The sequence below is a fragment of the Ranitomeya imitator genome, chromosome 1, assembly GCF_032444005.1.
Source record: "Ranitomeya imitator isolate aRanImi1 chromosome 1, aRanImi1.pri, whole genome shotgun sequence".
In the NCBI taxonomy this organism is placed as follows: domain Eukaryota; kingdom Metazoa; phylum Chordata; class Amphibia; order Anura; family Dendrobatidae; genus Ranitomeya; species Ranitomeya imitator.
This window is the reverse complement of record NC_091282.1, coordinates 17756438-17774523: the sequence shown is the minus strand read 5'-3', so window position 1 is coordinate 17774523 and position 18086 is coordinate 17756438. Positions and strand designations below refer to the sequence as shown.

The window sequence follows — 18086 nt, the reverse complement described above, 5'->3', positions numbered from 1 at the left end:
GATACAGAAGGGAGAGGACCCCCTGCCCTTGCAGGCTTACATTCTACAGGATTATGGGGAAGGAGACAGTAGGTCGGGGGTTGCAGCACCTCCGATGGTGTTGAGGTGGCCGTGTGGTCATTACAGGTTGTAAGCTTCTTTGAAGAGGTGGGATTTCGGGTTCTGTTTGAAGGATCCAAATGTGGTGGATAACCGGATGTGTTGGGGCACAGAATTCCAGATGATGGGGGATATTCGGGAGAAGTCTTGGAGGCGATTGGGTGAGGAGCAAATAAGTGTGGAGGAGAGAAGGAGGTTTTGGGAGGACCGGAGATTACGTGAGGGAAGATATTGAGAGATTAGTACGGAAATATAAGGTGGAGAAAGGTTATGGATGGCTTTGTAGGTCAGTGTTAGTAGTTTAAACTTGATACAATTTCCCAGCGTGAGGCAGTGAAGGGATTTGCAAACAGGGGAAGCAGCAGTGTAGCGAGGAGAGAGATTAATTAGCCCAGCAGCAGAGTTAAGGATGGACTGGAGGGGTGCGAGAGTGTTAGAAGGTAGCCCACAAAGGAGGATGTTGCAGTAGTCGAGGCGGGAGATGATTAGGGCATGCACAAGCATTTTGGTAGAGTGAGGGTTGAGGAAAGGACGGATTATGGAAATATTTTTCAGCTGGAGGCGACAGGGGGTGGCGAGAGCTTGGATGTGCAGTATAAGCAATCAAGAAGATCGAAAGCCAGACATGATAATGGACTACAATGCAACAAAAGGGGCCGTAGATACACTTGACCAACTAATAACAACTTATACTTGCAAACGAAAAACCAATCGGTGGCCAATGATTATTTTTTATAATATTCTTGATGTTTCCGCCTACAACGCATTTGTGTTATGGTGTGAAACAGATCCCAACTGGAACAGAAACAAACTACATAAAAGAAGACTTTCTGGAAGAGCTAGGACAGTCCCTAATTAGGCCTTTTATTGCAGAGAGACCTGTGAATCCCAGAAGTGAAGGAGCGCTTGCCATTGTGCAAAGCATCCAGCAGCATGCTCAAACCACAGCCTCCACCAGCACTGCAACTGAATCAGCATCCTCAATCAGCACAACTGCCAGCATCAAAAGAAAGAGATGCTGCTTTTGCCCTCCTAATAATGACCACAAATCAAACATGACTTGTTTTCGTTGCGAAAAATATATGTGCAAGAGACATGTTTATTATTGTTGTCCTGAATGTAAAAAATAGAATTGTTACAATTTTCTGAAAAAAACTGATTTTTTTCTTTTATTTTTACTATTTTTTTCAAAATGTTTGCACGCAGTGAAATTTTATACTATAGTTAATTTTAGTTAGTTAGTTATAGTTGTTATAGTAGTAGTTGGTTTAGTTCGTTAAGCTCAAATTTGTAATTTCTGTGCAGAATTCAATAAGCTCTTGTAACCTTTATAAACACAAAATAAATAACATTGAGTTGTTTACATTTTTTTTTTTTTTGTTATAATGACCAACCATGTTTACATATAGTATAATAATGCAACAGGTATTCAAAAAAAAATTTTTAAGTAGCTAAAACAGCATTTTAATAGGTCCGGTCAAAAATGACCGGAGCCGTACAAGTGTACAGTGGACACGAACAGAACAGCAGGGTTAAAGGACAGGGCAGAGTTCAGGGTTACTCCGAGGCAGTGGATTACCTGGACGGGGGAAAGTCTAAATTAATTTATTGTGATAGATAGATCAGGTAGGGGAAGACGTGTGAGATGGAGGAAAGATAATTAGTTCGGTTTTGTCCACATTGAGCTTGAGGAAGCGAGAGGAGGAGGAGCATATGACTGACAGACACTCTTGGATTCTGGACATGGACAGCAGAGAGGTGACATCTGGGACACAGAGGTAGATTGAGTGTCATCGGCATATAGATGGTACTGGAAGCCATAGGACTTTGATTTGTCCCAGGCTAATTGTATAGATTGAAAAGAGAAGAGGTCCTAGGACAGAGCCTTGAGGGATGCCAACAGAGAGGGGGCGAGATGAAGAGGTAGTATGGGAGTAGGAAACGCTAAATGTAAGGTATGAGGAGATCCAGGATAGGGCGAGGTCTTTGACACCAAAGGAAGAGAGGATCTGTAGTAGGAGGCCGTGGTCAACTGTGTCGAAGGCAGAGGACAAGTCTAGAAGGAGTAGTATAGAGAATTGTCTGTTAGCTTTGGCTGCAAGTCGTTTGTAAGTTTGATCAGGGCAGTCTCAGTGGAATGGTGGGGACCGAAGCCAGATTGTAAGTTGTTGAAGAGATTACAAATAGGTAGAGATCGTGAATCAGGTGGGGTTTATTGCAGACAGAGCAGGCATTCCAGAGTGATCCAGAGAGAGGAAGCAGGGTGGTGGGCGTCAGTGGCACTGATTTGAGTTGGGCCAAATATCGGGTGTTTATGTTGGGTTGGGAGCGATAGAAGGGGGTGATAATGGGAGGTATGAGCTGTGGGGGTCCAGGATTGGGAGATATGTGGCCAGCAGTGAGGAGAAGCAGAGAGAGACAGAGTAGGTGGGAGGAGAGTGGGCGGCTTGTTTTGTGTATTATTAGGAGAGCTCTAAGGTTGAGGAGCAGGTCAGGTGGGGAAGCAGGAGGGAAGGAGAGATAATTACTTGGTTAGAGGGTGCTGGGGTTTGGGGATAACGAAGGAGAGTGAGGAGTAAAGGCGCCAAAACTGTTAGAGCGTATTTCAGCATGATGAGTAAGTGTGGTGGAAAGGGAAAGAAATTTAGTACATTTATTAACAGTGGTTAGTCTTACCTTCTGTTCACTTCTGGCTCATTTCTGGCATATTTCTGCTGTCATCTTTGCTGTTTTCCTTTTTTAGAGCCATCCTTCTAGAGACAGACCACACTTACTCATCATGCTGACATACGCTCTAACCGTTTTGGCTCCTTTACTCCCAGCATAGCCATGGTTGCCAAATAAAAGATAGGACAGAAAGACGAAGAGAAGGGTAGGGGGTAATTTCTATACACACAATTGTCTCAGGACTAGTAAACACGGAGTTCGTTCTCCAAAACTTTTTTGCGGAAAGTCTTCGCTAGAAGTTTTTAGTGCGGGGAATGATTGCTCAAACTCGATCGCTAATACTCTATTATCCCACCACTCTGCCACCAATATGTCACGAATCTCAGGGGGATAACTTTATCATCCCCCCCAATATGTCATGAACCGGGGTTGTTTGGTTGCCCCAGTTCTTTTCTGAAGGGGATTTATCTATATCCCACTTCCCAGTTCCGGTTTGAAACTTGCAGCTCTCTGGTGCCCTCCTCACCCTCAGGTCAGGCAGGGTACTGCACCTAGGATAATTGGTCACCAGAAAGGCTGCCTTACTATGTACTGGCTAATGGGCACACTGCAGTGAGGGCAATATAACTACTCCCACACAGGCAGGAACAATAATTATCAACGCTGCCAGTCGCTACCAGGTTCCCAAAAGCGCAGGACAAATCAGCTCCGATTTCTTAATTAATAACGGGTCTGGAGCCAACCCAATTAGTAGCGTAATTCACTTCACAGGATGTGACAGTACGTTATAGAGCAAGGAGAAATGAAGCTAGTAATTTTATATATTTTACTCCAAAAAGGTAGGCAGTGTTTATAAAAAGGTAAATGGATATTATAAAAGAAAAGTATCATATGTACAGACAATTACAAATAAAAAGGGATTAACGGAAGAAAATAGACTTACAGTTCTCTCATATTTCATAGCAGACCATGTGGCTCAGGGGAAGGGCGACACTCACTTATCCCTGTGCCCAAAACCCAAGCACTTCCCATGGTGACCTCACTCAGGGGCTGAATACTCCCCTTTCTTAAAATTATGAAAAGCCATCTCTACACATTTCTCGCCGTATGAACCTCGTAGAAGAACGACACAATGATCATGATGCTGACCACGTCATGGGGGTTTATTGAAGTATAAACACGAGGTAGATATTTGACCCGCTTAAGCAGTAATGCGTTTCTCAATTTCTGCTAAGCGCTGAGCTTAGAAAACGCACGGGTGGGTAGCCCTATTGTTGCACATACCAAATATATAACTTTCATACCTCTGTCACTAATTGGAGTCAAGTTATGCCTTACTGTTAAGTTTCTACATGAACATGAACAATAGAACACATGGTACTATTGCTGCCTTTCCCAGCTTAATGCCATAAACTACTCAGTTGGGGGCTGCTGCACATTGGTATCAAGTTGTAAAGTGTGTAGTGGAAGTCAGTTTCCTATGCAGCTGAAGAGGGGGTGTCAGCGAGCCCACAGCGTGTGTCTGCCATAGGGCTTTGTTTTTGTATCAGCGAATGCAGTGGGGGGTTTGAATCTGCTGTGTGTGTGTGTGTGTGCCATGGAACCTTCTAGAACTGAACTCATAATATGGCATTTTTACATTATCGTGACACACCTATTAAAGGGAGACCAATTGTGTCTGGAATTGGTAGTGTTGGACACAATGTAGGAGTCTATTCTAGACTACATCGTTAGACCCTTTGTGATTATCTTACCCTCATACATCAGGGACACAAAGGATTTTCTACGTAGACTGGAATGAATTTCTATTGAACAGGACACTTTCATGGCTTGCATTGACATTGAGGTCTTGTATTCCTCAGTCCCCCCATAATAAAGGCATAGATTGTGTTGAATACTTTCTCTCAGCAAGGGGTTGTCAATACTTCTAACATAATAATCTTGTGCGAACCCTCCTTGAATTTGTTCTGGCCAATAAGTTTTTCACCTCTGCCAGGAATATCCACCCCCAGCTCTGGGCCGCTGCCATGGGCAGCAAGTTACACGAACCTGTTCCTTGGCTGGTTGGAGGATACCGTGGTTTTTCCTGAAACCATGTCTTAATTTACCATACTCATGGATTTGTGGGTCAGATTTGTCAATGACGTGTAAATCTAATGATCTCAGAGAGAGATTTCTGACAAGGAGCCACCCTGACCTGGTGTTGAGGGAGTCCTTCCATCATTCACTAAGACAGAGCGAGAGGGACTTCTGGTATCTCAGGACAAATCGGTAATCAAAGACCAATCCATTTGTCTCATCTAACCACTGGTTAGGGAGATCCTCAGTAAACTCTGGAAAATACTCAGGATGGATGAGGACATTTGTAAAATCATCGGTAACTTCCCCCATGATCACTTACCCCAAGACTCGGTCCACCGGTGACCGTGTGGTACACCTGGCTACCAACGAAACTTGGGCGATCTTACAAATGTGGCATCTGTGTGGCACTTGAGTCGATCCAAGCAGGAAAACCTTTCCGTAATGATAGTACTGGTGAAGAGCTCCATATTGGAGAATTAATTGCAAAATGAGGGGCATCATCTATAAGGCTATCTGCTTGTGGCAAATTGATTTCAGGAGACAAGCGGAGGAGCAAACGTGGCACATCTCCAGCTACACACATCAATAGTGACCATCAGGGTAACATCAGTTATTACCTTTTTGGGGATTGACAGGATTAAACTACTCCAGGTGGGGTAACTTCAATAAAGTGTTGTTACAAAGGGAATCCAGATGGATATGCCACCCCAGGGACTCAATAGAATGCTTAATTTCAGCAGTTTTTTTTTGTAAAAGTCTATTTTCCCAGCAGTGCCACAATCGGGTTCTGCCCTTCTTAGGTCAGGAGATATACACGGGGCACGACGGGGTTATATAGGAACCATCCCTCTCTTGTTCCTGCCATCCAGGTTGGCAGAATGTTTCATTATGGCACATTGGTGAGGTTGAGTCTTTCTATACGAGCGCTGGTTGTTTGAGCACTTGCACTTATCGCAGGTACAGTAGTGTGGTCCTTGTGTGTCTTTTATTCTAGGTCCTTTTAATATTCTCACATTTTATTGCAATTCTATATCTGTCTCCTTGCTGATTAGCCATACAACACAATTGATAAGTGAGGTCGTCCACTGTAGACGGCTGCTGACCGAGCAATTGTTTGGCCAACTCTGAGAGAGCCGTCACCAGGCATCACGGCGACTTCTCTCCAGGATATAATACAATTGGCAACCCGAAATTGGGCATGCTGGATCAATGTTTTCCCCTGACGGTAAATTGTCCACAGTCTCCATATCCATTAGACAATCATCAGAGCCTGTCAGTATCGCGGGTTTCTGCCAACGTTATCAAGGGACTTTAGACAGCAGGTTTCGTTTACAGAAACTGTCCAACCTGTGGCATTAAACGACAACCGATCGGTGAATATTTGCTGATCAGTAGTTCTTTAGTAGCCAATCTATACGGATAGACTGCACGTGACAAATCGCACTTAGTGATCTGGCGGTTTCACATTAGCGTTTTTTTGCACAGCGTAGGCCTGTGTACTGTGCGCATGCGTCATTCGTACCTAGCTTAAACATTGTGTACGCAGGGACATGCGTTGGAATCAGTTTGTATGCAGATGCGTCCCTGTGCATAATTTTACTGTGTCCAGCGAACTCAACATGTTGCATTTTTTGAGGCGTCAAATATGCGCAGGCATACACATGCGGATGAATGCATCAAAACAACGCATTACTGTATGTGGGAACGCATTGGTACACAAGGATATGCGCATGTATGCGTTCGATGCGCATGCGTACTTCAGACTGAACATGTCCAGGAACTGGTTTCAGCCACCCCAGAAACCAAGCTGTATAAAAAGGGGGTGTGGACACTGTAATTTCAGTACTCTCAAGACTCTTGACGTGATCACAACACTCTGGATTTCATCTGAAGACTATGGATATGATTATAGAAGCTATGAAAATGTCTCTGTCTCTCCCACTGCAGTCTGTACTCTGTCTCTTTGTGTTTGTCATATTATGCAGTGTGTACTGTCTCTCTTGCAGCCTTCTATTCCAACATGTCCTCGACTGAAGACCTGGGCGCTCCCCAGAGTGGACAAGACACCAATGAAGTGAGTACATTTGCTATACCGATCTGTATCTGTAGTGGAATATGTATGAATGTATGACCAGCAGTAAATTAACATCTGTTAGGCTGGTTTCACACTTGCGTTTCAAAACGCATGCGTTTTTTAAAAAAAACGCATGGTGAAAAAAACGCATGTAAACGCTGCATTTTTTTAACGCATGCGTTTTTGCATGTGGTAAACAAAACACGGCGTTTTGACGCGTTTACATGCGTTTTTTCATGCGTTTGCATTTTTTAAACGCATGCAGATAAATGTGTGACAGCTGCCAATCATCAAAATAAAGTAAAAAACCCACTATAAACAGAAAGAGCTAGGGTTAGGGGTAGGGATCCTAACCCTACCTCTAACCCTAAAGGGATCCTAACCCTACCCCTAACCCTACCCTTTAAGGGATTAGGGTTAGGGGTAGGATCCCTTTATCAATTTTATGGTGTGGGGTGGTTTATCAGTGTGTTTTTTTGTTTTTTAAAAAAACGCATGCGTTTTTAACGCATGCAAACGCATGTGGTTAAAAACGCATGCGTTTACATAGACAGCAATGCATTTTTTTGCCGCAAAAAAACGCCGCTAAAAATACTACATGTTGCATTTCTGCAACACAACGCATGCAGAAAAAAAATGCATGCGTTGCAAAAATGTGTCAAAACGCATACAAAAAAACGCATGCGTTTTTAATGTTAAATATAGGGAAAAAACGCATGCGTTTTTTTCCGCAAAAATGTAAAAAAAGCAAATGTGAAACCACCCTTAGACTGTAGCTCTCACAAAGGTCATGACCTATGTTATCCTGAGCAGGCAGTCTCCTGGTTTCCTGTCACCCTAGGGGGGATTTCCAGAACACACAGAATTGTAAACACTTCACACCTCCTAGTGCCTTTGATGGGAAGATGCCAAATTGCAGCCTGGCTCTGAGTAAGAAAGATTACATGAAGAGTGTTCGAAGAAAAATAATGTAATGTATTCATTGGTAAAATAGCCAGGATCCAGTCACAAATATTAACCTGAGAGGCTGGTCTAGAAATCTGACGCCCAGGTTGACTCTGTTAGGCCTTTACACATAGAAACACGTTCACAAATTGAGGGGCAGCCAAGCTGATGTGAGCCATTCCATACTCATCCCTCCCTCACGGAGCAGAATGCCAGACTGCAAAGTTTAGATATTTCTGTAAAGGTACCGTCACACTCAGCAACTTTGCAACGAGAACGACCGTGACGTTGCAGCGTCCTGGATAGTGATCTCGTTGTGTTTGACACGCAGCAGCGATCTGGATCCCGCTGTGCCATCGCTGGTCAGAGCTAGAAGTCCAGAACTTTATTTCGTCGCCAGGTCGGCGTGTATCGTCATGTTTGACATCAAAAGCAACGACGCCAGCAACGAGCATAGGGGGCGTCGCAGCGTCTCCTTCTAGGTAGGCAGACGTGTTATATTACAGAAAGAGACGCCCTCAGCCGCGACGGCCTGGGAGGGAACTTGCAGCAGGAACAATGGTTGATAGCTGGGCGGAAATGAGTGGCTGTGACGCCGTCTCCCTGTGAACGCTGATAGGCCACAGCAGGATCATCTGTAGCTGCGTTCCGAAATATAAACCGCGACTCTACTCAGTCTTTCCTTTGCAATCACTTGTGCGTCCTCCGCCACCTACGAGCCTCACGGGAGCGTCCTGTCCGGAACTCTGCATACTCCCGACGTCTTCGTCCTCTATCTCTTTCAGCTTATCAACGGTTAGTAATATCTTTGTGCTGTTTGTTTCATCTGCCATGCAGCAATGCTAATTTATGTGTATTGTAGAGTGATGTATACTACATCTCTACAGAGATCTGTTTGAGCTTGCAAGTTTGTAAACAAATACGCTTTTGCGCTGGCTGGCTGGCAGCCATTTTGAGCGTTCGCTTTCTTGCTTGCTGTAACTTTACTATTTCTTTCTTTCAGATGTCTGCCAATGACCAGGAGTTTGTTCGGGAACTCATCGACATGTACCGCTCCCTGCCCTGCTTGTGGAAGATGAAGTCTGCGGATTACCGCAACCGCTACAAGAAGAAAGCTGCTTACGAGAAACTGTTGGCCCTCTACAAGCAGCATCTTCCCACTGAGACGGTGGATGATAACATTGTGCGGAAGAAGATCCAGGCTCTCCGCACAGTCTACAAAAAAGAACTGAACAAGGTGGAAAAGTCCGTGAAGTCTGGGGCCGGAACCGACGACGTGTATGTGCCCAAGTTGTGGTACTATGACCTGCTGGCGTTCACTCGGGACCAGGAAATCCCTCTCCCGTCCAAGACCGTGACAAGCCTTTGTGCGCCATCTGCCGAAGAGATCCTGCCCGAGTCTTCTGACGAGCATGTAAGTACCCCCTAGCTTCCCTGCTTGTAGCATGCCCTGTGTCTTGTATGTTTATGATACTGCGCGGTTTCCAATAATAATAATTCACGTTTTTCATGTTTAATCTACCAGATAATAACATTTGTCACTTCCTGTCCAAACAGTCCTTCCCTACTTTTAAATGCTGTCTTATTTCAAAAGTCGAAAATAAATTTAAATTTTGTGTCTTCCGCACATTCGTACAGTATAGCCGGCAAAAGTAGTTCAGCCTAGCTCTGTAAGCTCTGTAACCCCCGTGGTTTGCTACCTAGATAACTGTTCCTCATAGCTTCCCACGGACGGGCATAGAGGTGTTGGGGAGGTGGGGGCTCTCTAGGGTTGATGTGTTTGTTATTGACTTTTTTTTTTTCTCTGTACTCGCAGGTGCCTCCTGAACATCTCCAAACACCAGAAGGCAATGACGACGAGACCCCTCAGTCCTCCATAAGCCCGTGTGTCGAGGAGCAGACACGTCCACTGCGCCCATCTCGCAAAAGAAATGCGACTTCGGGCACACCTGTGGATCTCCTGGCACTGGCCAGCAACATAATGACCCAGCATGCCACAACCCAGCTCACCAGATTCCCATCCTTCGTTGCGGAACGCTTAAATAGATTGGACATTACCCAGCGAACGTATGCGGAGAGAGTCATGTTCGAGGTTTTGAACATGGCAGCCGCAGGCAAACTGACTGAGACAACCACGTTGACCAGCAGCGACCGTCAGTCCAGTGACCAGTTTTCTCGGGGACACCAGCAAGAGCCCATGCACAGCACTCCTGTCCGCAGACCGGCCCCACATCATTTGCAGTTTTGGACACCACCTCCACCCCCTTCTTTTGGTGACTTTTCGCAAGGACCTTCTACGGCCACACACTAGTACAGCGAGATTGACACCTACTATCAACATCTGTAGTGTTCTTGGACTGAAAACGATAGAGACTTCTGTTTCCTAAGCACTTCATACGTTCACACTGCTGGTTTTTTTTTGGCCTTCATTTACCGGTAGTTTTGTGGGCCACAATTTTCTATAAATTTTGGACCGTATACACACGTCCAGCAACTCTCCGTGCATACGGCAGGAGCTGACATCGGCAGAAGAAGGGACGTATATTCGTTCCTTCTGCCGATGTCAGCTCCTCCCGTATGTACGGCCGTGGTTAACCACAGCGAGTTGCCGGCCGTGTGTATACGGACCAAAATTCATACAAAATTGTGGTCCGTATACACATGGCCGGCAACTCGTAGGAAAACACGGCCGTAAATACGGGAGGAGCTTTCATCAGCAGAGGGACGCATATGCGTTCCTTCTGCTGATGTCGGCTCCTCCCGTATTTACGGCCATGGTTAATCACAGCGAGTTGCCGGCCTAGTATGTATACGTACAGAAATTCATAGAAAATCTGTAAATAAACGATTTGTTGCATGTATCGTTACTGTTTGTGTTGAGCGACCAGTTAACTGCTCGATCTTAACATTTGGTTCGCATGGCCTCAAATTTCTCGTTACCGTCATTTGTTACTGGTTTAATATGTCAATAAACTTTATTAGCTTCACATGGTCTCTTTTCTTTAGATTTATTGTTTACATTGTTTACATATCCACATAATGTATGAGTGAAAATAAATATATATATATATGTATATGTATATAATCATTTATCCAAACTTATGATCCGATATTAATTTGTGCTATAAGCTAACTATCCATTCCGTCCATATCACATATAACTGCAACCAGTAGTGACACAGAAAAGCACAACCATCTCATTTAGCCCAATAAAATAATTTTTATTTAACAATTGAATTCATATATCATAAAATATAACAAAAAAAAACAGGTATCTCAAATGTGAGGGACAACTAAACTAAACTCAAAAAACCACAAAGCATATATTCATCCAATAGTTTACTTAAATCTCCCTCTTAGATATCCGTGGTATAACCCACACAAAATCCACATTATAACAGGGTATTACCCGCCCATGTCTACTAAGATTTAAAGTGCGGTGACCGCCGCCGTAACTATAGCCTCCGAGAGCCTAAAAATTGTTCTCCCAATAGGATGAGCTGTATAAGTTATATTGCTCGGCGGCAGTAATAAAGCCACAGTACTTACTGCTGAGTGTATGGAAGAGTGTCCGGTCCCTCTACCACGACGCGCGTCTTTAAATCTTAGTAGACATGATTGATGCTCCAGCGATCTAGTTTAGGTCGGATCGTTGTCTATATCGCTGCAGCGTCGCTGAGTGTGATGGTACCTTTAGACTGCAGCTCTCAAAAAGGTCATGACCTATGTTATCCTGAGCAGGCAGTCTCCAGTCACCCCAGGGGGGATTTCCAGAGCACACACAGAATTGGAAACACTTCATACCTCCTAGTGCCTTTGATGGAAAGATGCCAAATTGCAGCCTGACATTGTATATTTACTCTGAGAAAGAAAGATTACACGAAGAGTGTTCAAAGAAAAATAATGTATTCATTGGTAATAGCCAGGATCCAGTCACAAACCAAGGATTAGAATATTAACCTGAGAGGCTGGTCTAGAAATCTGACTCCCGGGTTGACTCTATAAAGTAGGCCTTTACACATAGAAACACGTTCATAGATTGAGAGTCAGCCATATTCATCCCTCTCTCAGGGAGCAGAATGCTTGACTGCAAAGTTTTGATATTTCTGTAAGTTTTCTCCTTTTATTTTTATAACTGTTTTGCATATTTGTATGTCACTTTTTATTTACATATTTTTATCTTTTATTGTAAGCACTGTACCTTTTCTATTAAAGCTTAAAACTTTAATAAGTTTGAACCTTGTATGCTCTAAAGAATCCATAGCCTTAGAGTGTGTGATCCTGGTGATTGGCAGACAGTAATAGTAGTATTTCCGGGACTCATCGCCCGTGTGTTCGGTGAGTGGTGGCAGCGTGTATGAGCGGGGTGCGTGGACTGTGTCAGGGGTGACTTATGCTCCATTGCAGCATAGGACAGAGGCTGAATGCTGGACTGAGAGAGAGGAGATAGATTAACCCTTGCAAGTGCAACCCCAAGTCACGTGCTGAGAAGCAGGTACATGACAGTTAGGACTTATGTGTCGTAATGACAGTCAATACAATCTCAAAATCATGTATTTTCTTTACAGGACACTTCTGGTGCTGAACAGCCGGAGGAGTTGAGTGATGATTCTTCCCAGGGTCGTCGGGCCCGAGTTCCTGAGGTGGAAAGACGGCGTGCAAGTAGTCTTGATTGTTTTTGGTTTAACCCCTTAGGGTATGTGCACACGTTGCGGATTCGAGTGTGGATTTTTCCGTGCAGATTCTGAAAAATCCACAGGTAAAACGCCCTGCGGATTACTTGCGGAATTACCGCGGTTTTTGTGTGGATTTCACATGCGTTTTTACACCTGCGGATTCCAGTTATGGAGCAGGTGTAAAACGCTGCGGATTCCGCACAAAGAATTGACATGCTGCGGAAAATAAACCGCAGCGTATCCGCTCTGAATTTTCCGCTGCATGTGCACTGCGGATTTGGTTTTCCATAGTTTTACATAGTACTGTACAACATGGAAAACTGCGAATCCGCAGCCAAATTCTGCAACGTGTGCACATACCCTTACTGAAATCAGACGTAGTATTACACCAGTGTCAGTATCCCCCACTTTGATGCAGGCTTCTGTGGTGAGCCCACCTCAAAGTCAGGACATGTCAGCTGTTTTGAACAGCTGACATGTGCCCGCAATTGACACGGGCAGATTCGCAAACCGCCCGCGCCTTTTAACTAGGTAAATGCTGCTCTCAAACACTTAACAGCGGCATTTAACGCGCGCTTCCAGCCATCGGGCCAGAAATACACGCACCGCTGACTCGCATGATCGGGGGTCAGCGGTGCGTCGGCATGACAACCAGAGGTCTCCTCAAGACCTCTATGGTTGTTGATGGCGGATTGCTATGAGCACCACCCTGTGGTCGGCACTCATAGCAATGCTGTAATTCTACATAGGGGCGATCTGAGCATTGCTCCTATGTAGCAGAGCCGATCAGGGTATGCCAGCTTCTAGCCTCCCATGGAGGGTATTGAAGCATGGCAAATGAAGAAAAAAAAAAAAAAAAAAAAATTATGAAAAAAAAAATAAGTTCAAATCAGCCTCCTTTCACCCCATTCAAAATAAAACAATAAAAAAATCAAATATACACACATTTGATATAGCCGCGTTCAGAATAGTCTGATCTATCAATAAAAAAAGGATTCATCTGATCACTAAACAGCGTAGCGAGAAAAAAAAATCAAAAAACTTCTGAACTACGTTTTTTTGATCGGCGCAACGTTTCATGAAAATGTAATAGCAGGCGATCAAAAGAACGTATCTGCACCAAAATGGTGTCATTAAAAATGTCAGCTTGTCGCACAAAAAAAAAGCCCTCACCCAACCCGAGATCACAAAAAATAGAGACACTACGGGTCTCGGAAAATTGCTCAATTTTTTATTTTTTTTGCAAAGCTTGGAATTTTTTCCATTACTTAGATAAAAAAAAAAGAACTTAGACATGTTTGGTGTCTATGAACTCGTAATGACCTGGAGAATCACAATGGCCGGTCAGTTTTAGCATTTAGTGTGGGATTGCACTTTTTTGCAATTTCACCACACTTGGAATTTTTTTCCGTTTTTTAGTACACGACATGGTAAAACCAATGGTGTCGTTCAACAGTACAACTCGTCCCGCAAAAAATAATCCCTCATATGGTCATATTGACTGAAAAATAAAAAAAATATGGCTCTGGGAACGAGGGGAGCGAAAAAAAAACGCAAAACCGAAAAAAGCTTCGGGGGTTAAGTGTTTCATCTTTAAAACTATGACTTATAATTTTTTTGTGTTTCTGTGATGTCTAGGTTCCACAACGTGAGGAAGCCAATACCATCATCGACAATGAACAACTGATTCATCTTGTACAAGAGCGACGAGCGTTGTGGGACACCCGTCATCGTCAACATTCTGACTCAATGGTGATTCGAAGACTCTGGGAAGAAGTGGCGCGATCGCTCTTGGGTAATTGGGACCGTGCCACCACACAAGTCAGAAAGGATTTTTGTAAGTGTTGCAATGCGGCGATGAACCTGTAAATGTAGGTGCATTGTTTCACAATTTATTTTTATTTTTTCCCCCCTTCACAGTGAAGAGCGTAAAAGTCCGTTGGCGATCGATGAAGGATCGCTTCAATAAGGACATGAGAGAGGAGATTAAGGTTCGAAGTGGTGCTGCTCCAAAGCTACCAAAATACAAATACCATCGCATGCTGGCTTTCCTGAGGCCTGCGCTTGTTCATCGACCGTGAGTATCTTTGTGTTGCATTCAATTATCTAACATCTGAATTGTTCAGTTCTACAGAATATGTTGGCGCTTTTTATTTTTATTGTAATGTTTTTCATTTATTTTCCACACAGAACCTGGAGCAGCACCACAGAACCTGGATCGTCCTCAGTTGCAGTGGCCCGTCAGCGACCAGCTACGGAACGCTCGCAATCATCCACCAGGAATGCAGTAACTGGGCAGGCTTCACAGGCTGGGGAACAGGCAGCCGGTCCATCAGGTTTTCCCCTCTCCCAGCCCTCTTCCACTGCTTTTGTTGGGACTTCTCGTCAGCGGCAGAGGGCCTGGGAGAGGTCAGTCATGCCCGAGTTTATTCACTTAAGCTCGGTCTTCCAGGATGGGATGAAGGTGACTGGAGATAGAATAGACAGTGTGTTCACTCAGGTGAACACACTTTTGAAGGATGTCCACAGACAGCTTGACTGCCTGAAAGCCAACCTTCAGACACCGGCGCAACATTTTTTTTCTGCAATAGAGCGGGGCATGTCGGAAAACCTTACGCCTGAACTCCAGCTGAACGTCATGCTGGCCTGCCAGGCTGCTTACAGCCAGGCATTGCAGCAGTCCCGAAGCTACCATCCGCAGGCTGGATATTACCAGCAGGCGAACATTTATTTCCCGACACAGCAACAAGGCCAAGCACAGCATCAGTGGCAGAAGATGACAGCACCGAACTATCCTGCACCACCACCGCTGGACCTTATGGCAGTTCCCCCAATTCCCAGCATCACCATGCTCCAGAGTGCAGCACCCCTGCAGCATGCAGCATCCATCATGCTGCCCAGTCCAGCACCCCTGCAGCATGCAGCATCCACCACACTGCCCAGTTTAGCACCCCTGCAGCATGCAGCATCCAACACTCTGCCGAGTGCAGCACCCCTGCAGCATGCAGCATCCACCACGCTGGCGAGTGCAGCACCCCTGCAGCATGCAGCATCCACCACGCTGGCGAGTGCAGCACCCCTGCAGCATGCAGCATCCACCACGCTGCCCAGTTTAGCACCCCTGCAGCATGCAGCATCCAACACGCTGCCGAGTGCAGCATCCCGCCAGCATGCAGCATCCACCACTCTGCCCAGTCCAGCAGCACGCCAGCACACTGCTACAGAGGCCACCACTCCCACTCAGTCAAGCAAGAAACGCAGAGGTACCTACAAAAACCCGACTTCCACTAGTGACTCTGCTCAGCAAATGAAGACCCGGAGCAAAAAATGTCGACCATAAAAGGACCCACCACCCACACCTCCCAATGTGTCTCTGTTGTCAAATCTGTCTCCACCTTCCCTTGTGTTTCTCTCTTCCATTTTGTCTATCTCTTCCCGCGATTCAACTCCCAATGTGTCCAGTCCAACCATGAGCCAATCCTGCAATTTATTGCCCCTTCCCCTGTAACCTTTTTATCGACTCCTACCCCATCATCACAGCTCAACACCCCCAAGGTCCACAATATCTCGCCGTCAGACAGACACTGAACATAAGCCCAATTGGTGGTTAATGGAAAATAAACAGTTATTTGTTGTTGGTAATTAAAATTTGTATTTTGTTTGCACAGTTCCTGTGTTTTCTTTGTCTCTTTATGTGAAAACACACTCGCGTGTATTGTATTGTTGAGTGAAGTAGCAATGGGTGTTTCACTGGAGGTGTTTTATTAGTAGTAAAGTTAGCAAACATTACAGGTACATTTACAAGTGTATTAAACCATATCGTCTTGCCATGCCACACGACTAATATCCAAAAAAAAGTAAGCAGGAAACATCCCTCATCTGGGCAACTTCCACTGTAGTCTTCCAAGGGTGATCACGGTAATCCTGCAAAGTGCTAGCAACTGATTCGTCAAGTTCTAATTGTTGTCTCTCTTTTGCCAGGATGTAATAGTGCATAACACACACTTTGAAAACATCATCAATTTTCTCAGTTTTTAGATTGATTGGTATTCCCAAAATGCGCCATTTTGATGCCAGCAAACCAAAGGCACACTCCACAGTTCTTCGTGCCCTTGTCAGTCGGTAATTGAAAATCCTTTTGGTGTGATTCAAATTCCGACTTGAGTACGGTTTTATGAGGTTGGCACACATTTGAAATGCCTCATACCCAATCTCAACAAACGGCATTGGCGGTCCTTCAGTGTTCAGAAGAGGTTGTGGCAGTGGAAAATAGAAATTATTATCATACAAACGTCTGCCCATGTCAGATTTTTTTAAAGTTTGAGAGGCATTTCCTTGTCGAAATGAGCCAACGGCAACAAACCAAAATTCTGCATCTTCAATCGCCATGAGAACAATTGAAAAGTATTTTTGTAATTGAAATACTCTGATCCACTTCCAGCAGGTTTCATAATCCGAATGTTTTCCGTTAACAGGCCCCAAACAGTTTTGAAAATTACAGATTTCCTGGAATTTTGCAGCATTTTCCAGCTACAGTTCAGTTGTGGGTTGGGGGGAGGAATTCTTCACGCACAAAAAGCACGGCAGGTGTCTCCAACAATCTCAGAAAGGGTGGACACTCCAATCCGAAATTGAAAATGTAGAGATTGATAAGGTCTCCCTAGTAGCCAGGAATCTGCAGAACAGAAAATGGGGAAAAAAGGTAACTACATGGCTTTTATAACAATAACGACATGTTTGTTTTTCAAAATTACGTACCTCAGGGTCACCAATAGACGTTCCTCAGCAGGAATTGCTCAACGTAGTTGTGTGTCCTGCCTGGTGATGGATCCTAGGACACATTGCAGCAATTCATCGAAACTCCGTTCAGACATCCTCGTATAGTCCAATAACTTCTCAGGGCTTTCACGCAGCTCTGTGTACAACGAATATAGGCTCCACGGCTCTCTCGGACTTCAATCATGGGCTGTTGCCAGTAGCGACGACGACGTCATCTCAGTCTTTCTCTTCTTTCTTCTTCACAAGCCACAGCAAAGGCAAAAGCCAATTTCAATTCCAAATCCAGGTTACGATAGAAGCTCTCCATGCCAAGATCCATCTTGTAGCTGGATACAGCAGCAAAAGATGAGGATTTCATCTGTGTAGGGTCTATGTATACAGAATCTTAATGACACATGCCCATTGTGTGTGGCTTTTGTCAAGGAAATTCTCCTGGAACAGCATTTACCACATACCAAAATTCATGGAAATTTCGAAAGCATGCGCAGAAACAGCGCATGCAGCATTTTTTTACATCATGCGTAAGCTGATTTAGATTAAAAACGCAGCGTAACCATGCATTTTGGCATGCGTTTGCGCATGCAGATTATATGCTGTGTACTTAGCCTAATTGATTGTTCAGTGCATATAGGCTGTCATTGTTCTCGGCACCACGAGCTGGCAGTATTGCGGCCGGGAATTTTTCAGCGCTGCTGGGGGCTTTTCTGCTTTCCCCTTCAGCGCTTGTGCCCGCCCACAGCGTTGCGCTGTCTCAGCGCTCTTTT

The 18086-nt window shown here is 44.7% G+C and overlaps 1 protein-coding gene across 6 annotated transcripts in view; it reads left to right on the top strand.

Moving 5' to 3' along the window:
- The window catches only part of LOC138658266 (uncharacterized), a 64318-nt gene extending 48108 nt beyond the window's left edge, over positions 1-16210 (top strand). For 4 of the 6 annotated variants that reach the window (XM_069745768.1, XM_069745763.1, XM_069745766.1 and 1 more), the window contains 5 exons: positions 6855-6922; positions 12436-12525; positions 14182-14380; positions 14464-14620; positions 14734-16210. In XM_069745768.1, the coding sequence (XP_069601869.1) occupies positions 6855-6922; positions 12436-12525; positions 14182-14380; positions 14464-14620; positions 14734-15883 (1664 nt within the window). In that variant the 3' untranslated portion in view covers positions 15884-16210. Of the gene's footprint in view, positions 1-6854; positions 6923-8870; positions 9282-9683; positions 10862-12435; positions 12526-14181; positions 14381-14463; positions 14621-14733 lie in introns of those variants that run through there. The other 2 variants (XM_069745757.1, XM_069745772.1) reach the window with 2 other exon arrangements.
- Positions 16211-18086: the final 1876 nt, after the last annotated feature.